Raw genomic sequence first — 22,074 nt, 5'->3', positions numbered from 1 at the left:
GGGGGGGATTCTGCTCCGCTCTGGGGAGACCCCCCCTGCAGTGCTGCCTCCAGCTCTGGGGCCTCCAACACGAGAAGGTCATGGACCTGTTGGAGCAGGGCCAGAGAAGGCCACAAAGACGATCAGAGTGCTGGAGCACCTCTCCTATGAGGACAGCCTGAGAGAGTTGGGGTTGTTCAGCCTGGAGAAGAGAAGACTCTGGGGAGACCTTGGAGCCCCTTCCAGTACCTAAAGGGGCTTCAGAAAGCTGGGGAGGGACTCTTGATCAGGGAGTGTAGTGACAGGATGAATGGTAACAGCTTTAAACTGAAAGAGGGGAGATTTAGATTAGATATTAGGAAGAAATTCTTTACTGTGAGGGTGGTAAGGCACTGGCGCAGGTTGCCCCGAGAAGCTGTGGCTGACCCATCCCTGGAGGTGTTCAAGGCCAGGCTGGATGGGGCTTGGAGCAACCTGGGCTGGTGGGAGGTGTCCCTGCCTATGGCAGGGGGGTGGAACAAGATGATCTTTAAGGTCCCTTCCAACCCAAACCACTCTATGATTCTATGAAAACCGTGCTTTTTCCCTCTAGTGCACAGTGATGCTCACTTCTAACTGACCTTCATAGGATGAAATTTCCATCCCCATCCTTTTGTACCTGTCACCAGAGGATTTTACGGGGGAGAAGAAAAGGAGCCCGTTCGGCCTGAAGGAGTGAGCTTTCCCCTTGTCAAACTCCAAAAGGGCATTTCACACACTGTTTGCCTTCTCATTCCAGTCTGAATTTTTTGGAGTGAAGGCGTCGTGCAGACAGCTGAATACAGATTTCTGGTGGGGTTTGTCTAGATGTGTCAGCAGCTGCTCTTTTTGCATGTTAGTCACTAAAACCACTTTGTTCTTGCAGACTGGCAGTGGAGGGAAAGATGATGCTAATTGACTTCAGGTTGGCATTTGTGGCAGTTTGCGTTACAGATTTGAGTCATATTTAAAAATTAAGACTTTCAAATGAATGTACAGACTGTACTGGAATAGAATTTCACTGTCTTTCACATTTTATTTAGGAAATAAAAAGACGACAGCTTGCAGAAGCTGCTGAAAGGAGGCAGATGGAGGTAATGTCTGATAAAATGCCATTTATTCAAAATATATTTTGATACCTGGTTTATGGGGAAAATATCTAGGGCTTCTGTGGGAACGCTGGATATCGTGCCTGGATTGTGGGAACTCTCATTAAATATTTTCATAGTATTATTAATGTTTTACCTTTATACCATTTTTACGATCTATTTACAGTAGAGTTTCACAGCTTGGTAGGTGCTCAAAGACCATTGCAAGATAACAGCTTATTTGGAAGGGCAAAGTTTTGCAGTAATTAGAAAACAACCTAAGAACTGAAGAGCTAGTTCCCCATTATAAGACTTGAAAACAAAAGATTGGGAAATATTTTGAGCCAGATTTGTCAAGCAATTGTTGTGGTAGCAATTTCAAGTGGTATTGCACTTGTACTTCTCCTACAAATGCAAGTTATGGGCACTTACAAGTCGAGTTTATCAACATGGCAACAATTTGAGCACGTTCCTCAGCTCAAATTCCATCAAAGAAATAGTATTAACTTATTTGTCTATCTTTAAGTTTACTAAGCTTCAACTATTAAAATAGCCTTAAAGTTAGAAGAGCTAGGATGCAAATATTCTAGCAGAATGCAGAACTAGCTGGCCTATTTCTTCTTTTCCATACTTCTCAAAAAAGGCTTATAACACGCACCATGCAAAATCTACAATACATAAAAAGTCTATCTTAGAGACCACCACTGAACTGTGGAGAGAGAGGAGTTTGTTGTTTGTATGAGTGTTAGTGACGTTTTTTTATTGAATTAAAAATTGAACATTATTGACAAGGACCATGTTGAACTGGTATTAAGGGAGTCTGGTGAATAATCAGAGCAACAGCCAAGTGATGCTTTGGAGTCCTTTAAAACCTCTTGATTTTGTGTCAGATACATGCTGAAAGCAATCCACACGTAGTCTTAAATTGCAAAGGGTTTTTTTGAGCATAACTGTAGGAAATGTACTTTTGAGGAGCATGTGCAAGGGGAAGATCGCCATCTAGCTCTTAAATTGCTCCAAAGCTTTCCTGGGAGGAAGGAGGAATGAAGCAACTTGGGTTGTGGATGGTTTTAAAGTTCCGTGGTAGCCGCTAAGCTGCTAAAGAAAAATAGAAGTATCACTATCTTCCTTCTTGTTTTGTAGATAAAACAGGATTTTTCAGGACTGTCTTTGAGAGCGTTTTAGCCTCTGAATGTTGGGTGATGGAGATGTCTCACAAGTAGCCTCATTTAGTATCCCCCTTGTGGGGGACAGGAGAGTAGATCAGATGTCCATCCCTGCTGAGTATTTTCCTGTACACGCTTCTTACCTGCTTCCCATTCAGCTTGAAGTCGTGTGAGGGGTTCTTCCTTTTGGGGTGATGCATTGGCAGTCTGGGTACCTAACTCACTTGGAAGGCCAGTTGCCCAATAGCGAGAAAACATGGGGTCTAAGTTAGTACTGGTTGGCAAGATTTGCCTTAGAAGCCCATTGGGAATTGCGCTTGCCATCAGGGGCCAAAGTTTCTTAATTTCAGGTGAGAGCATTGCTGTTTTCCCTTTGGTAGATTTTAACATCTTTTGCATAGCTTATGCTGTAGTATCGTAACTGTAAACTTAGCTAAGAATCATTTTTAAAAACCTTTTCTTTCCAAGTTTACAGTGTTAAGTGTTTGTCTGTCGTTCTGATCTTCCTACCATCTAGTCTCGGTCCTCATTAGACCGTCACCGTGAGGGTACAAAGCAGGCAGCTGACAACAGGTTTCTCGTCTGTGTGCTACTGCTGTCCACACGTCCTGTGAAGTTGGAAGGGTAGATGATCACACAGGTTATTTCTCCCAGAGCACAATTTGGAAGTTGGATTTCTGACAGCCTGGGCGAGCACTGCTAACACGACCCTTTTTTCTCCCCTGCCTGTAGAGTTCCCATCAATTTTTGTAGTAGCTGTACAGAGCTTGTGACTTTCTCTGTCCACTTACTGAGTGTTAGAATGGAAGCTGTCATTATGATTTCCATCATCTGTATCATCTCTCTGGGTAGCCTTTTGATAAAAAGAGATGGAAGAAGTGAACAGATGGTGAAACAGCTAAAGTTCTTGGAGGTTCTGTCTGCCCGAATTGTCTCTCCCCAGTTAATTCTGTTTGTGAGGGCAAGAATAGCCTCTGACACTGGAAAAAACACAGACTAAAAATTTATGGGACTTTTTGGAAGGGAAATTCTGGTTCTGCATCTTAGAATGCAAAGCAGGTACACGTAATTGCATTAAATATGTTCACCTGGATGACATGACATAACAACATGAAACAAAAACACTCTTACATACCTATGGGACCAAGAGCTTACAGTACGAAGAAGTATCCCAAATGGTCTGGGTTTATGTACTAGTAGCATTATTTAATGTTTCGGTCTTTTATTGCAAACCAGAGTTCACAAAACGGTGTTGTCAAGACTTGCAGTTTGGTTTCTGACCAGAAAAACAGCTAACTGGTCTTACCCAAATGTGTTTTCTCCCAGGCTTCTTCTCGAGGTATTAAGAACGCTTACTCTGTAGAGCAAAAGAAAAAGAAACAGGAAGAAATAGAGAAAAGAATTGCAGCTTCAGGTTCTGGAGGAGAAGGAGGACTGAGAGTAAGTTTTAAAAAAGAAATAACATGATGCAATTGTCCCTACATTCACTGAGAAAATCTTGTTTTGTTGTCATCTACAAGATTGACTAACTTGACGAAAAACCAAGAGGAAGGGAAATGGAATAGAAACGGAAGCCCATGTCATTATCACACCATGTTCTTAATGAGACTTCATTTCTGGGACACAAAGCGACGATGGCAGAGAGCTATTTCTCCCCCTCATTCTTTCTCCCCGGTTTCTGCACCTCTGATGCGTCAGTTCTACAGTACTCTCAGCACTGGGAGCTCCTCACTGAGCTGACCTGTGCTCGGGGTCCCTTTTCACTACTGGTTGAGATAGTTCAAACAGTTTCTGTAAACTCTGAGGAGAGAGAGACTAAGTAGGGTAATGCTTTTGGATTTCATGGATCGGTCTCTTTTTCCAGAAGAAACATACCATGTTGGCAGAGATACTGATGAACTTTCCTGCTACTACTACTACTTTTCTAATGTCAACTTTGTCTCAGAAGGCCTGACGGATGTCATTAAGAATTAAATCTCTCCAAGGCAATAGATGCATCTGGTTATCGAAACACAGGCTTCACAAGCCTTTGTCTCGTACCCTCAAGGCTATATATGACTTGGGGCAGGAGTTTGTATAAGCTGCTGCTGGTGGGCTGCATGTCCCTCGCTTGCTTGAGATAAAAGGTGTTGTCATAGTGAATTTACTGTCTTTATCTTGTGGTGGTTTTGTTGATTTGGGGTGGGTGGTTGTTTTTTTTTTCCTATTTTCCCCTATCTTCATACAAACCTGTGGTGCATTTTATTGTTTTTGTCTTCAGTGGCAGGTTGGCTAAAGAGCTGCGACTTCTGAAGAGAAGAGTGATGTTTACTGCCAATAACTTGCCAGTTTCTGCAGCAGAGTGGCACTTGCTCGTCATGTGGCTTTTGCTGTTTGCATATGAAGACTCAGCAGTACTTTGCCATTGTGGGAGGACAGATGTGGACACATACACTAAGAAACCTGAGAACTAACTCTGAACACTAAGTTTTGGCCAAATTTGTTTGTTTGTTTGTTTTATGTGCATGTTTTCTTGCTTCCTGGCAAGGGAGTGAGGTGGGTTTTCACACAGGGAAGTGGCGTCCTTACCTGTAGTCAGTGCGTACGCGTATGCCGTCTGGTCAGCTGATGCGTCTGTGTCCGCGTATGACCGGCTTAGGCACAGCTCCGGTGCCCATGTGTTGTTTTTGACGCTTATTTTGAGCTCTACAATTAAACTTTTCTTTAAGTCCTCATGTAGAAAGTTGTTCATAAATATATATATATTTGAATAGGTGAGTGACAGCATTTCTCTCCAGTTTCCTAATGACTTTTGAACTGCTTAGGGATTTAGTGCCTTTTTCAAAAAAGAAAGCAGACTCACGGTAGGTCCTTACAAATGGAAACACTTTGTGACACTAGTTAAAACCTTAGAAACCTTTGTAAACCCTGTATACTTATAGCAAGAAAGCTGTTTTATTATGAGTCTAATAACTGTTCTAATTTTCTGATGTGGATTTGAGTCTGTAAGTATTTATCATGAATACTGGAAGTTAAATATTAAATTAAAAATACTGTTATTAATTGTTCTCCTTTATTACCACAAGAGGGCAATGCTGCATTTCTGAGGATTTTGAAAAACAAAAAGCCAAACTTAACTACGTCATCTCTTGGATGGTTCATTTCCTAAAGTTTTTGTACTATCTAGGTGGGTTTGTTTTTTGGCAAAAACGTTTGCCAAATGCCCAAAGCTCTGTCACTTTTCTTCCTTATTCAGCAACATCTGTAGTCCCTTTCCCCAGTGTGAAGGTGCCTTTGATTAGTTAAGAGCTACCTAAACTACGGTGTGACAACTAGACTCTCAAACTAGCGGCCTCAAGCCACAGCTTTGATAGATGAGGGATGTTTGTTGCAGCATGATCAACACTGAGAATCTGGCTCTTATTTTCCCACAGAGAGCATTATGGTTGGCCTCACTGTGTTACTGGCCCCATTTTTGACCTAGTTTAGGCTACAGAGGCTTTTTTTTTTTTTAAACATTTCTTCTTTTACCTCTCCCAGTACTGTCTCACGCAGTCTTAGGAGCACAGTCCTGACACAATGAGTTTCCTGGCCTGGCTGTCAGAATTGAGTTGGGAGACTTTTCAATATTAATATAATGGTGTTTGAGCTAAAAGACTGTGTCCTTGGCAGATGAATACCTTCAGTTTCCTTTGATTGCTGGCAATTGCTCTCGTCAGTGTATTAATTGGTCATAGCAAATTTTAAGTCTAATGAAAATGCATTGAAATATAATAAAATATACTAAACGTTAATTTGAAATGCGAATTTCAATCCAACATCTGTCGCAGTGGGTGTCCCACAAAGACACTTAAGGAGCACTTAACTCTTGGTTGGTCACTTGGGGTATTTCAAACTTAATACAGCCGTCTTTTCCCTCTCCATCATTCCACTCCCCCAAAACTATAAGGGCAGGAAATAACCATGAGTCTCTTTTCGTGCAAGCCCAACGGGAGCCTACGCTTGAGCTAACATCATGAACACTTTCAGTGAAAGCAATTGAAGTAACCCAGTGAAACAAATCACAGGTCTGGAGTCCCCTGTTGATATTTCCACGCTGTCAACATCGGAGGAGTTTCCAGTGTGAAGCACTCATCCCGCGGTGCGGCACTGTGCTGCGCATCCTCGCTCGGCAGCCCGAAGCGAACCTGGTCTGCTCTGGCTCTGTCACCAGTCGAGGCGCTCTGCGTTTGAGTGAGAGATTCCACCCGGTCCGAATGCCCACGCTGCTCCTCATCCAGCGCTTAGTGCTGTGAAGACGCTTGGCTTGCCTGTGGCTGCCCGCACGGCCGCTGCCCTGGAAGGTGGGAGTGAAGGTCTGAACCGCCTCAGACTGAGGGCACCTTGTATTTAAGAGGCAACTCTTGCAATGCAGAAGAAAATACTGCTCTTCTCTCTCCTTTAAGTAAAAAAACCCCAGATTTCTCTGTGCTTCTTAAGAATCCTTCTTTTGAATGTCAGATTTATGCCCACAGCTAAGAAATACATCAGAGAATTTGAGGGGGGGGTGTAGTTCTATATAACCAATCACTGATTGATGAAGCTATTTTTAAAGAAGTTTCTATCACAGACCCATCTAACTGTTCAGATGGCCACTCTGAACTGCATCCGGAAATGATTTGGGTAAATAAAAAAAAAAACCCCACCTCTCATTGTTTTAAGTTTTTAGGTAACATTAATTTCAGTTGAGAACGAAAGCAGAAAGTACGGCAGGTTAGCAGCGTACAACCGAGCGCTACCTGAAGAGTGCCATTAAACGGTAAGGCCGAGCGCTATGCGTATCTGAGCTGCTCTGTCCTTGTAGACAGAGACACCTCCCCTCTTTCTTATCACTTAGCGCTGCACCAAGTAAGTATGAAACACAACAGGAACATCGTCCTTATTTCCCCCCAATCCTAGATGTTTACTTCACCTCAGAGGCTGTTAAGATACATCCGTCGGTGATTATCTAAGCAGTTGACACTTTCTTTGCTTCACAGCAACTACCGCTATTCCTCTTTTCTCCACCTTCCGAAAGCATTTTCAGTTTCTCGCAGATGACTTGAAAACCTCCGGGCAGTCAAAGGCGAATGCTCGTGAGCTGAACGGAACGGGCTGACTCTCCCCGACTGCCACAGCGGAGTCTTTGTTGTAGGAACAGAAAGTGAAGGCATCTGCTGCTGCGTATTGTGAAAACACAGAGACTACGCCAGGGGGAGCAGGTTTGGGGCAGAACTGGCTGAGGGTTGGGAGGAGGCAGGAGCTGAGCCTCCACGAGGGTAGGCAGCACCACTGCGGGCCCCGAGCAAAGCAGATGACTTCAGCATGTGGATTTGGCCCGGTGACAGATTTGGTCGTTGGGACACAGCTCATCAGGCACAAGCGGTGCCAGCAGTTGGACTGGGGTGGAAAAAACCTCTCCAGCCCCATAAACGTTCGCGTGATCCCACGTGTCTGTTTCACCTTACTTCAGATTCCTACCATACCGCAGGCTAAGAAAGGAGGAGACGCAAAGCCAAGAAAAAAGCAGTCCACCTCCTTCCCTGTCAGGCACAGCATCTCAGCCTCCAGCAAGGCAGTACAAAACGTACACCCAAAAAGAACCAAAGCCTGTAAGCATCTCTAGCAGATGCTTCTGTAACACCACGGTGAGGCAAACAGCTCGTCTCCCTCATCTAAAATGAACGCATATAATGAATTCAGTGTTGGGTCTTAAGTTAAAAGAAACTTGCTATACCTTCCCACACACATATATTGACACCTCCCCATTTCACTCATCCCCACCAACAGCCCTTGAACTACTTTCCGTAGATTTTTACCTATCATCTCTAAACTGCTGTTGGAAAAAAAGGTGGCAATGCAAAGGAAGGAACAGTTATCACTATAATAAAGATAAGAAAAAAAGCCTATCCTCAATCAGTTACGCAAACAATCCTGCTTGGAAGGAAAACTCCAGGTAATATATGAACAGCAATATGACAGAAGATACCTCCTGTAATGAGCAATAACAGATGTTACAGTTAGTTTTCCAAACCAATTCTGAATCGTTTCCGGCATAGCAATGCTTATTTGACATTACAATAATGGGTTTTAAAAGCAGTCTTACATAATTTAACCATCTTGAGTTTTGTTCTAGCACAGTTCCTTATTCACAGCCAGCAGGAGCTCCCACGTGGTTTGTTCTATGACCCAACGAGGACTTTCAGAAGAAGCTTCGTTGCAGCCTGTAACAGTTCAACTTTTTAGGATGTTCAGGCTCCTCAACAGTCACATTCACCTGAGCTATACAGCAATAGAGTAAGCTAAAAATCACTACATGGCACTCTTCCTTACAATCATCTTCCATGGCCAGCTCAACATTTCAGCATCTCATCACCTGCTCTTTTAAAAAACTGTTTCATGGTCTCAGCAGACGCTCCCTCACTTGGTGGGGGGGACGGGACAGACACGGCGACGAGACAAGAGCTGCAGGTCTTCCCTGTTGTACTCTACCATTCAGTTCAGCCTCCTAAACATCTACACTAGGTATCGTAATATCATAGCCCGTGGCACAGAAACCTCAGGCACCATGCACTACAGCGAGCTGGTCAAAAGGTGGGGTTCTTTTCCTCCCCACATACCGTCTACATGAAGAAAGCTGTCCTGTCCCCATCACTGTAACAACCAACAAGGGCCATACCTCTCCAAGCAAAGGTTTTCTGCTCAGCTTCAGCTTTGAAAGTTGAGCCTTAGGCTCCTAACACCTCTGAGCACTCTGAGTCACAATAAATTCCCCAACTCCTACATTGCTTTTGGGTCTAGCACACTAAGAAAATGCCATTTATCTAATCAGCGAAACTTACCTTCTGAATAAGATATTCCCAATCCCTTTCTCCAGAGCAAACCAACTTACTGTGCTTTTTTTCATTTGCTTTATTGATGCTCCTGCTTTCATTTCCTCCTCTGCTATCCACACCCACCTCAGCTGCATCAAATGCAGTGAGTCCCACCTGCAAGCTTTTCACACAGATTAGGTGATAGTGGCAATACTTTAAAAAAAACCTGCTTTATAGATCTCCCATTCTGGAACTGGTTAAGTTGAAGTACTTTGTCAGGAAGTGTTTTAATGTGTTTTTTTTTGTTTGTTTGTTTGTTTGTTTGTTTTTAAAGATGCTTGAGTACCCTGAATCAAAAAAGATTATTTTGATTGCTACAGTCCAAGGACATGAAGCAGTTCATGTTTAATTTAAAATCTTGGTTTGGATTTACCACGATTATTTGTCGAAGTTGAACATTAAGATAAACCTGAGAATACTTTTTTATAATTACTAGTGTCTGCTCTTTATTTATTAACATGTAAACACCTTCAAATATTTCAAAGAAAAACCATAATAGTAATGCAAGCTTCATCGTGTTGATGGAAATACAACTATTTATGTTTAAAAGAGTAGCCATCGTTTCAAAATAAACATCCAACACTTTCACAAGTGATTTTTTTCTCTTCTCTGTTCATTTGAAAACAGATCTCTCAGTGCATATATTAAGAACGTGATTTTTCTTCAGCTTTGCTGCATTTTTAAAAATAATGTTGCCTACAGTCTGTTCTCCGCTCCCATAAGGGCTACATATGTTGCTTCTATGAGAATTGGATCTTCCCATGGCTTTTCAAAGCATTTACTGCTTGAGTATATGTTTAATCTTCCTAGAAAATGTTTCAAAATAAGAATAAAAGGCTGCAATTTTTTGTTCTAAAAATGTGTTTGGAGTTACGTACTGCTACCAAGCAATTGTGAGCTGCTTGTATGTAGCAGATATTTATAGATGGTGAGGTAAGAATGGTTCCACGGAAGTGAGATACAACGTGGTGACTTTACTAGGGCGTGGAACAGGAAAGAAGAACATCTTGATTCTCTTTAGCCAGTAGATATTTTGCCGTCAATTTTAAAGACCACAGGAGCAGATCGTAAGGCCGTGTTTTAAAATTAAACCTCAAAAAACCACAGAAAAATACCAGTTGGTGCTTATAAAATGATTTCAAGAACGCTTTCGATTTTCTTCTCTCCCTGCAAAGGGAAATGAAAATTAATTTTCAATAAAATCCAGGTATTTCTGTTCTGCCTGTAGTAAGCGAACACTTGCCCGTTCACTGCGTAGCCCGTTATTAGGTTAGCAAGCAGTACTCTACATTGTAGGCTTCCAGGCAGAGGCAGCAAAATGCGGGAACACAGATTACAAATAATAAATAAGACTTTCAAAATGGATGAGTATTTTAAAAAATTTTATTTCATTTTTAATGAAACAACTGAGTTCTGCTCAAATTTATACAGTCAATGAAATAATCCTATAAAATGATTTTTCTAGGACATTACAAGGCACATAAATTACCAAATATAAACATAGAAAAGTAGCCAAAATAATGAACTAAGCCCCCATATGCCTTTAGCTATTTTCGAGGTGTGTGAATGATTTACAAGAATGTGAATCACTCTACTGACAGGGTAATGAATATTTCACATTTGGCATGACCAGCAAAATTAAAAAGGAGGGGAAGGAAAAGCTCAGATTCAAGAAGAGCGGAGGGTTTTGTGACTCAGGAGGGACCAGCACCTTCTGAAGCTCCTCCGGGGGTCAAAGGGCTGCGTGCGTCTTTGGCTGCTTCCCTTCACGGTGCATCACCCCGCGAGCACAACTGGCCAACTCTATTGTCTGACAGAGGAAGGGGCAACCTCTCAACTTCCCCACGCTTCTATATCGGGCAACTTTGTGAAAAACAGGAAGGATCTCCGTCCAGATCTAGCACTGAGCATTGTCTTTAGCTTTAAAGAGTGGAAGGTGTGGTAGGGGGGGTTTCTTGGGCTTTTTATTTTCTAAAGTAATCGCTTTGGGAAGTCGTTTGGCATGCAAAAAGTCTTTATAGTCTACTGGTTAAGAAAATCTTGCAACCCATAAAAATAGTCAATTTTTATTTCATTTCAAGAGGCATTACCAAATAATTTCCACAAATATTCATTTTCCACCTGCATATATATTTTTCCACTAGCCTAACAGTCAAGGATTCAATGTAATAAGATTTTCATACAAATATATCGTATTGTGTATTTTCTTCCATTAACAGGATCCACTCCTTTATGTAACTCTAAGTATACATTCACATATTAAAGAGTAATAATTTGGCTAAAAATATATGTCTATTTCTTATCTGATTGTAGTAATTAGCCTATCGAGGGTAATTTGCTATAAAAGGTACAGTACTAGAAATAAATAGTTCTACAATTCAAAGATCTTCAAAATGGGTTGCCATTTCCAGTCTGTCTTAAATTTTCCAAAGTCCTTTTAAAGCATAAACTAAATTTACTACACTTGAGAAAATAATTTGGACCTACATACGTAAAGTCCCGATCACATGAGAAGCTTATTTCACTTAATCTCCTTCTTGGTTTTGTAATGGGCAGAAACCACCAGGTAATTGTCTGGATTCATGTCCCTGAGGGTTGGAGACTTGCTCTGGATTGGAGAAGTTTTCCCATCCACTCGGGAGATCTGCAACATTCGGCACGGGTCATGCTTCAGTAAGTAACCTGCAAAAGTCTCCCATCCTCCTCCAACACGAACCATCACATGTTTGTTGTGCAGCATCTGAAATTACATATACAGGAGAAAAAAAAACCCACAAAAACTCTTGAAAGTGAACCATACAGTGGGAAATCATATTTTTTTCTACTGGAAAAAGCTGTGCTTACTTTAATTAAAGGTCACAGACACAGGTTCGTAGACTGCTATTACAAATAAAAGGAAAGGAAAAGAAAGAGTAGAATGATTTTTATTTGAAAGAAATAAAAGAAAAAACTAAAGAAACTAAAACTAAAGATTTTCGTATTTTATGTAAACAATGCTACATGTTTTTCTAGTCCTGCAGTGCTGAGCGATCCTGTTCTCCACACGTTGAGTATAAACATGTTAAGGAACATGAATGTTTTTCAGATTAATTTCTTCAAAATATGTTAGTAACGACACCATTTTATAGGTCTCGAAACCGGCTTTTCTTTACAGGATAGGGACCTATAGAAAAGGAGTAGCGAAGGACAAACAACCAAAACAATCACCTCTACCTCCTAAAATATCAAAATAATTATTTAAGAAAATGAAGTACCATTTAGTTTCACAATTCAGTACTGCTGACATACAGTCTAACTCAAGTAGTCTAATGTTGTACTTAAATTAGTCTAATGAGGGACATCAGAAATAATGTATCTGGAAGTGTTTGGAGATGCCTGAATTTATGCTGAGTCGTGCAAGAAAGTACAAGAAAAGTCCCCGGGCTCTTACTAGCGGGAAAGCTGAGTACTGCTTCCGCTCGCTGTCTTTATTCCAGAAACACTGGGGCTTCACCTACAAAACAATTTCGGGTAGAGAGGTGTATCTCCCTGCCAAATTAGGTGCCTATCTCTGACTTATATCTTCCAGATCCACACTCATTTTCTGCCTAAATTCAAATAAAATTTTTCACCGAGTCCGAATGTCATTTCTCACATCTCTGCACCTGTGAGTTCAGTTGGCAGTTTCACTGTCGTTTCTCTCCTCTGGTTCTCCACACAGAACACTCAAACAAAGACCAGTGAGGTATCACGAAGCGGCGTATTCTATAGAAGCCACACCATAAATCACGCGTTGAAGAGTGCTTTGATCAGTACATCTTTTGAAATGCTAAACATCATTTAGTTGTAGTGCCAGAAATTAAAAATTGGCCCTGTAAAAGGCATGCCAGAAGATGTTTAAAGTAGTCTGGGTAATGACGTTTGGATTTATGGCTGTGACGTGGATATGGGCTCTTCTACACGTCCAAAACTCCCTCGAGGGCTGAGAGTTTTTGCAGTCGAGACTTAAGTGGCACATAAGCCTTTTGTAACGTAGCACAATTCAGATTAGTACACACAGCATAGACAACAAAACAAGAACAATTCCCAATCAAACAAAATCACGGAAAATAAAAGGCAAAAACGCAACTCTTCAAAAAAAATCCCAAACACCCCAAGCAACAAACAAAGAGCCCAGACTAAAAATATGTTGTTTGACTTCTGTTACGTGAGGCGACAGATTCCCGGGGAGTGAAGAAAGCATGGAAAGCTGTACAACTTTCTGAAGTTGGGGATAAGCTTATAAAGAATCAAACTCTTCCTTTAAATAAGCAGCTGCAAATGAATTCTTGTTAAAAAGTTTTCATTTAAACCATTTTAACGCGAGGAAATTCTTGTTTCTGCATTTTGGTTTTTATGAGAAGCACGGTGGGAAGTCAATTCAGCTTTACAGATACGGAAAAAAAAAACATTACTTCCGATCCATCCTAATGAGAGCACACTCAAGTACTCTTAGTTTAATTAACATCTCTCAGCTACTGCGACTGCCTGTGCTGTTGCTCTGGGTTGAAGGAGTGTGCACCTCTACAAGAGCTACACACAAGTGAGGTTTTGCTCTAGATTTACATAGGTACGAAAGAACCAGACTCGCATCTTTGCCAGTCACACTTTTTCTCTTTCCTCTTAAGCATCGTATTTTAGTTTCAAGACTTCATTTTGAACTGACAATGGTATGACCAGCCCTCAGCGGCATGAGATTTGAATCAAGTCTTTAGTCTGGACAATATATCATGGAAGTAGCAAATGCTTTTTACATCAAGTTTGAAAACTGCGGTTCAAATGGTGACACAACCTTGAGACAAAGGAGTCTACAGAATTTTATTCAGCAACTTTCTTCTCTTTGAATGTGTAAAAAAGCATTTGAGAAATGCCCTAAAAACTTTTCACATAAAAGCATTTTAAGCCCAACTGCGGTCCGCTACAGCATGTGATGCTGCTGTGGGAAGGAGTTAACTCTTGCTGAATTTCAGCTTCCACTTACTGTCACAGGGGGTTTCGCGTTCCAGGAGCAGTTAGTATCTGGACTTTTGATTAAGAGTTAGGAATGGAAAGTTAGTAAAAAGTGTATTTGGTTCAGTTGCCCTCAGGGACTACTGTGCAGACAAATAAAACCTACTGCTGGTAAGTTATTTCCTGATGCTCAGGTTAAATGTACATCTTCTGGTTTTCCCCTCTTTTTGCTTTCTCTTTGGATTATTATACTGTTATAAAATTCATTGAATGCTTGCTTTCTATAGAGACTGAGTTTTCCTACATCCTAAATATAGTCATTGTTCATGCTGTGCTGTGACACAGAAGCACCATTTTACTCCTACGGCCATATTTTGATTTTAGTAACACCAGCACAAATCCAGAATAATTCTGCTCGCTTCAGAGTTGCTCCAGGTTCACAGAAGTACAAAGGATTTCTCACCAAGAAAAAAAAAAGAAGAATAAAATAACTTGCTCTACTTTCTAACTGAAAAAGCAATTTCCTCCCAACATGCTTCAGCTGAAGATGAAACTTTTGAGATTTTGTGATCCACCCAATTCAGCTTTTTCATTGCATGAGATCTCTGAGAAAGAAAAAGCTGGATTCTACAATAATAAAGTTTATTAGTCAGTTATTGATGTAAATAAATTCATGACATACATGTATTTTCACACTGCCACCCAGCCAATTGAAACTGAGAAAACCCTTTCTGTAAAATAAAATCCAACATATGTTTACGACTGCCATAAATCTTTATTATTTCAGTTGTGTCTGAAGCAGGGCTGTCACAAAAGCTGTTCCCTCTAGAATCTGTGGTTCACATGAATCTGTGGTGAAGCAGATGACCAGACCATAGCGTCGCAGAGGGAGAAATTATAGATTGTTTTGGTGTGCATGAAGGCTGTATCAAGAGATAACATGAAAAACAGTTGATAGAAGTTAGGTGCAGTAAGCTGTCGTTGCATAGGAATTTGGTATCACAGTGAAATATAGTCTAAACAGTTACGGGTTTCACATAAATAAGTTTAGAGAGTTTTATGGCTTATTAAAGAGGTATTAGGCTGTATGTAAAGATATTAAGCTCATATAAATGAGCATAGCTTTACTGACTTGGAAAAAAAAATCTATTGTTTTACAGGAACCAAAAATCTGGCCCAATATTGTTATTCTTCAGATTATATTATAACTTTCTTAAAGAATATTTCAGGGAGGGGAGGGGAAAAAGGAGGAGGAGTGACACGCTATGGACCTGCTCCAAGTACTGCAAAAGCCAACAGAAAGAGTCTTACTGACTCCAAAGGAACCTGGGCTGGGCTCTGGAAGGCAAACACAGCAACCTAAAGCAGATCATAGCCCGGAGCTAGCTGCTGTGATTTTAGGCCAACTTCAGAAACGATGTAGGCTTCATACTGAGACCACATTGACTATAAAATCCAAAGGTGTTTGGCAAAATAACGCAGCGCGTTGCACCAGTGGCTGTGCAAAGAAAAAGCTGCACTCCAGCAGTGAAACATTAATGAGATTGGGAAAGAGATGTATTCAAAACACATCAGTTAATTTTTACTGAATATGAGCCACTTAGACTCATTGTCATCAGTAGATACAGCCCTTGTTTCTCATACCTTAGCATTTAGAGGACCCTCTTTGAGAGGTTTTCAGCCCAGGAAATGGGCTTCTAGATCTATTTTTATACTGACCCCAGAGACGTCGCAGGCCAACGCTACGGAGATCCCAGTGTTATTAAGACGTATCCACATTACTGTGCCAGGCCACTACCGATAGCAAGGTGGAACATCTCACCACTGTCCCTGCAGGCTTTGAGGCCTGAGGTTAGTACACACGCACACGGTACCCTCAGACGTGGCACCTGACTTTATGTATTTGCCACCAGCCCAGATGATGCTACTTAGGAATCATTTTGCTCCAGCTTGTCTTTACCAATTGTTGTTGATCTATCCTGCTATCTATGCAAACAAAACAAAACAAAAAAGCTTTCTCAAATCTCACTATTATTCACTAACCATTCTTAGTAAAAAGAAGGTGAGAGCAGTTCTTGGACCAAGAACAGGACCCAGATCTGGGCTACCAGCCTTCCCCAGCAAGTCTCTGAGCCTGTATCTAGAATATGGTATTGTCAAGTAATGACACACTGTTCCACATGTGGACATTTTCATGGAGTAGGACATCTCTTCCATACAAGCAACCGTGGTCTCCCTCAGCATCTTCCTAGTTGTGGCCTGAAGAACTGAAGTTAGGAGAGAACTTGCAGCCTGTGGCTGTGTATGTGGCTGACAGAAGGTGAATTCTTCCTGGAATTTGGTATGCATATCTATATGGAAGAGGAAAAAGTATGAGCTTGGGACTTGAGAGACTATTGCTTCAAAGAACAAGGCCTGTGTTGTCGAGTGTCAGAATTTTATTCCTTCTCACAGCAAAAAATGTTAATGGTAAAGCTCTAAAGCCAGCAAAATCAGTCCTCAAATTCCCCAGCAATTTCGATGCTTAGCAGTCACCTAGTCCTTTTGAAGATGGCCACAGAAAATGCTCACATCATTGAATGTGGAGCCAGGTCTAGCCTAGTCAGGCCCTGAGAAAGACTCTGTGAAAGAAAGACAGGCAACGTGCAGAGAAGTCCATCTAGCTGTATGCCTTCACAGAAGCTCCAACGCTATAAGGTCAACATCCCTGACACTCATCAAAACACACACAAGTTCATGTTAAGAGGTAACACTAATACTCCATTCAAAGGGGTGATGACTGGGGCCTGGCCAAGATGGGGACACTGAGGACAGCTGAATATGTACTGACCATTGGTCTGATAAAGGTCTGAAAATGGGTTTGATTGAAAAGAAATTGAGGGAAACAACACAGATGCGCAGCACATGCTGAGAGTGGCTGGCCTCTGATGGGACAAGCCAGTAGCAGACTGGTGTTAGGATTCCTACTTGTTCCATGGAGGTTTTGAGGAGACCTGACAGGAGCAAGTGCAAGGGCACGGGACAAAAGAAAAAGAGCTGCAGTGCTGCCCTGTGGACCATGGATTAGTGGTCCTTAACAGGGATGTACAGCAACCTCGTATTTCCGAAATCATAACTGTTATCATATCAACAGTTTACTCATTTCCAGTACCTGCCCGTGCAGTAAATGCAGTAGTAGGCGGCAGTCGGCATTTACACCAAGTCTTCTAAATACATTCAAACAGGGAAGTGAATTTTCAGGAATTTGTAGGTAACTGTTGCTACATGGAATTTTTCTACTTCCCCGAGAATTCAGTGACCTGAAAACACTGTCACGAAAGTGAATAACCTCCGGATTAATTGCTGCAAGCCACATAATTACAGATGTTAAAAATACCTTGTTAGCAGAGATTATACAACTCCATCTCTAGAGTAAAATTTATAGCAAAATCCTGCGGTACCATCAGACTGGAACACCAGTCCGGTTAGATTTAGATACATTCCTTTTTTAAAAAGTTTAAAACCACTGTAGCATACATTTTATAAAAGGTATTACTGTTGCTACATACGTAGAGTTCACCTTCATGGACACAAGGGATCGTGGGAGCAATTCCCAAGAGGATATGGAAGAAAAGCAGCTTCCAGCTGGAAAGATAGAAAGCTTCCCTCCAACTGTTCTTTTTCCTGGCTTTCGTTCTCCTTTTGTCATTGAATTTGTGTGTGTTGTCGTCTCAGAGAAAAGTTTGAGTCTGATGAAACATAAAGCTTATTTTAGACTTTTAAGAACTCACTTATGTGCCTAAGTGTACATCCAAGGAACTCAAATTAAACCTCAGCTCTGCAAAAGTGCAAATTATGCAGCCAATTCCAGATATTAATTATTCATCCGCACTGAAGCAATCTACTTAAAGCATATTAATGTGTATTTTGGCAGGCAATAGTATTTTAGTCCCTTCCAACCTGAATTATCCTATGATTCGATTGTATTAAGAAAAAAATAAAATAAAATCTTTCCCCACCTATAAAACAGGAAAAATGCACTCCTCATTCTTCCCTGTCATCCCTCATTAAGGCGCATTTTGCCTAGGCCCCCTCTTGATACAGAATTATACAAAACTGTTTTGGATTATGTCTACTAGTTTTAAAAGTTTCAAGTGATGCAATTTGTATCACTCCCGTCATTGCATATGGATTTGTTTAGGGACCTCCACTGAGTTTCTGTGTTGTCGTTCTAAAGCCCCAGTAAAGGAGCCTGCACTTCCCCTCTCTGCAGACACCATGATAATGACATGGAAAATAGACAGCTCACTGGATTAACATCTCCCTCTCATTTTCAGGGCTTTCTATGTAGTAAATCATACGAAATGAATCTCACTTAGCTGGAAAAAGCATTATAAAAAATCCGCTTGAAAAATAGATGTCAAGAGCATACTTGTTTGACTTATTGCTTGTCACAATATTTCTAGCTGTGCTGGAGTTGGGTTTTATAATTAACATGTTTCCTGAATTACAAAGAATTTTATTTTAATGTTCTATCATGGGCTGTATCAAACACATTAACAGGTATCCACTCAGTGTATTGAAACCATCTCTTATACTATGTTGTATAAACAAACAATGGGATGGAATGATACTTCCTAAATTATTTATAAGCTTCATTGGTTAAAGTCTATATTCCTGAAAAAAATCAAATGCAAACGTTCCTGATTTTATAGTAAATATTAATGGTGGAAAATAAACCAGAATGGAGGCATTCTTCAGAATTACTGAATCTCCATTTTGGGGCAGAATAATGTTTATTGCTTTGTGCAAAGTGATATTTCTCACTGAACAAGGAGTTCAGCTTTCTTGTAGAATCTAATAAAGTTCCCAATTGCTTCAGCAATGCCACCACAATTATACTCTCCATGTACTGACATATGGAGGAGGACGACACCAAAAGAAATGTTAAATAGGGGGCACAAAAAATTCCAACGGTAGTTCCAGCTGGAATGATTTTCAGTGGCTGCTGATATACTGAAGCCTGATAGATTTTCCAGGTGAACCAACCATAAAGCTTCAAAGCATATATAGACCAGCCCCTACACTAAATATTGATCAGAAGCCTCCTATAATTCATTGAGTCATTTTTTCAAAGTTTGTTTCAGATCAAAAGAACAAGCAGACTTTGTGTGTGCAAATACAAAAGGCATCTAAATAATCATTTGCACATGTAAATACCCAAAAGGCAATTTAAACATGAGAGGTATGAAACAGAAAATGGCTGGTGTTAAGTATCTGCTTTTCTCCTTTTCAAAATTTGGCTATCACTTCACTCAGTCAAACAAAATTCATCGGAGAGGACCATAGACTCATCTCTGCAGACAGGACTTCCATTTAGAAGGTCAGCTGCAATGAAGACAGTGAGTGGTTTTAGGCTTATCCTTATCTGCTTTGAAGTTAAAATCTAGTAAGTGAGTCTTTCTGAGCTGAATACTAATTTCCATACATTCTCCCAGGCAAGAACTGTTGTTACATTAGAGTGCTAAAGATAAAAGAAGGAATGTTAGTGGTGCAATGTATTATAGTGTTATCTTTAAGACAGACACGATCTTTCACTACATATATATGGCAGGATCGCTCATCTGTGCCTGGTGCTCAAAGGCCTCATCACACAACAAAAAAGGATTTAGGGTACAATGACATATTTTTGTACCATTTACCATATTCAACTCCAAATGCTTCAGATACAGACATCAGACTCACATTAACAGTGAGACTTAGCTTTTAAGAAAAGCTACCTATCTTCAAGTTAAGACATAATGAGAGACTCAAATTTTAGTGGGCAATCAACAGACACCTTCAACAGCCGGTATTTTGTGTGATAGGAGAAGTTAAGATTGTTCCCCATCATCATGAAAATTGCAATCTTCAAGTGGCAAAGGGAGAGGTGTTTGAAAAACGATGAAGCATTAATACTTTGCCACAAAAATGTGTCGAGCAGGTCAAGGGAAGGGATTCTCCCCCTCCACTATGCTCCGGGGAGACCCCACCTAGAGTAGTGCGTCCAGCTCTGGGCCGCAAACATAAGAAGGACATGGACCTGTTGGAGCAGGGCCAGAGAAGGCCACGAAGAAGATCAGAGGGCTGGAGCACCTCTCCTATAAGGACAGGCTGAGACAGTTGGGGTTGTTCAGCCTGGAGAAAAGACAGCTCCGGGGAGACCTTATAGCTCCTCTCAAGACCTAAAGGGGGCCTACAGAAAAGCTGGGGGGGACTCTTTATCAGGGTCTGTAGCAATAGGATGAGGGATAACAGTGTTAAACTGAAAGAGCAGAGATTTAGATTGGATATTAGGAAGAAATTCTTGACTGTGAGGGTGGCGAGGCACTGGCCCAGGTTGCCCAGAGAAGTTGTGGCTGCCCCATCCCTGGAGGTGTTCAAGGCCAGGTTGGACGGGACTTGGAGCAACCTGGGCTGGTGGGAGGTGTCCCTGCCCATGGCAGGGGGGGTGGAACCAGATGGTCTTTAAGGTCCCTTCCAACCCAAACCGTTCTATGCTTCTAAAACCAGAAGGCTCACTAACAACACTTACAGCATAATGCTTGAAAGCTTCCAAGTACTTAAACATTGATATTAAAATGATCCATGTGAAGTATGTAAGTTAAGTCCCTGTCTCCTAGTAGATTAACTAACATATGCGCCGAAAGGTCTCAGAGGAAACATAATGAAATGTAACAAAACTGAATGAGACCAGTTACACAACATTTTCATTAAGTGACTGATACCGTTCCTACTGAAGTCAATGGGAATTTATCTCATTCTTCAAAATGTATTTTGGGTCATGTTTTTCTGAAATCTGAACATGACACTTTTACTAAAATAAGGTGTTGTTTTTTTTTTTTTTTTTTTTTCTTTTCTGAAGAAGCCCCAAGGATACAGGCTTTAAAACCATATCCACCATATCCTTTGTTAATTAAATCCGCCCCTTACAAAACAGCCTTCTCATTCTCCTTTTCATCTCACAGATATTTCGATGAAAAGATACATAACAGCAGCAACCTTTTTACTTCACTAAATCACACTGTGGATAGCTCTCTTCTTGTAGAATATGGAGTGAATTGCTTTCACCCAACTCATCCTTAATTAATCAGTCAGTCATTTTGCTTGCATGTTTATTTCTCCTTTTTCTAGACTGACATTACTGTCATCAACTGTCCATTTGGCAACTTCTTCCACTAGCAAAAACAGTCCTTCCCATGAAAAGCTTAGGCAAAAGGAGGGCAAGTAAAGCTAACCTGAAACGCGAACACCTTTGCCTCTTGGGACTCAGTTTCTTTCCGAACCTTCTGTATTCCATTTGCACGTTCCTGCTGGAGGATCTTTGGATCTCATTTGAGATTTCCACCTCTCAACTTTTCAATTTATTTTTTTCAATACTTACTCAAGTTGTTAAACTACCTTATCAGTCAAAACTCTTTCTTTATAGTGTTTATGAAACACTGTTTATAAGATGCCACATTTTCAGCACAGGGCTGATGCTGCAACAGGGAACTGAAGACATCTGTATCCTGATGAAGACAGAGAGGCACAAAAGTAAGTGTCTAGCGATTCGACTGAAAACAGACTGCTGTACCTCAAAAACAAAGGCTTCATATGTTAACATACCTTGTTGGTATGACCTATATTACCTGGTCACCTGCTGAAGAAAGTTAAAATGCACTAACACTGCTTAAGTGACATATAATTCATACATGACTGTAAATTCCCCCGAGCAGAAAGGCAAGTGCAACTTGTATAACCCTTCAGAAACCTGAGGACAGTGCTAACAAGCATCTCAAGTCTCTGCTTTTCCCCCTTACATAGAGCTAAATCCCGCTGTTCTGTTATTGTTTATGCAGGAGGCAAATCCTTCTCGCCAAGCATCACAGCAATACGAAATGAAAACAAAAATTCATTTAGATTTAGTCACAGCTCAGCACACTAGCATGTAATCGGGTTAGAAACCCAATACCAAGGGGAAAG

The 22,074-nt window shown here is 40.9% G+C and overlaps 2 protein-coding genes across 2 annotated transcripts in view; one reads left to right on the top strand and one right to left on the bottom strand.

Moving 5' to 3' along the window:
• The window catches only part of SVIP (small VCP/p97-interacting protein), a 55,820-nt gene extending 49,295 nt beyond the window's left edge, over window positions 1-6,525 (top strand). The window contains exons 3-5 of the mRNA XM_009886307.1: window positions 1,041-1,091; window positions 3,578-3,691; window positions 6,298-6,525. Of these exons, the coding sequence (XP_009884609.1) occupies window positions 1,041-1,091; window positions 3,578-3,691; window positions 6,298-6,525 (393 nt within the window). The remainder of the gene's footprint in view (window positions 1-1,040; window positions 1,092-3,577; window positions 3,692-6,297) is intronic.
• A 4,593-nt stretch (window positions 6,526-11,118) lies between these two features.
• Window positions 11,119-22,074, bottom strand: part of GAS2 (growth arrest-specific 2) — an 88,106-nt gene continuing 77,150 nt past the window's right edge. Inside the window, exon 7 of the mRNA XM_009886263.1 lies at window positions 11,119-11,863. Within this exon, the coding sequence (XP_009884565.1) occupies window positions 11,645-11,863 (219 nt within the window). The 3' untranslated portion in view covers window positions 11,119-11,644. The remainder of the gene's footprint in view (window positions 11,864-22,074) is intronic.

The sequence above is a fragment of the Charadrius vociferus genome, unplaced genomic scaffold (assembly GCF_000708025.1).
Source record: "Charadrius vociferus isolate BGI_N301 unplaced genomic scaffold, ASM70802v2 scaffold115, whole genome shotgun sequence".
Lineage (NCBI taxonomy): Eukaryota > Metazoa > Chordata > Aves > Charadriiformes > Charadriidae > Charadrius > Charadrius vociferus.
The sequence above is the reverse complement of the archived record's forward strand: the minus strand, read 5'-3'. Positions and strand labels throughout refer to the sequence as shown.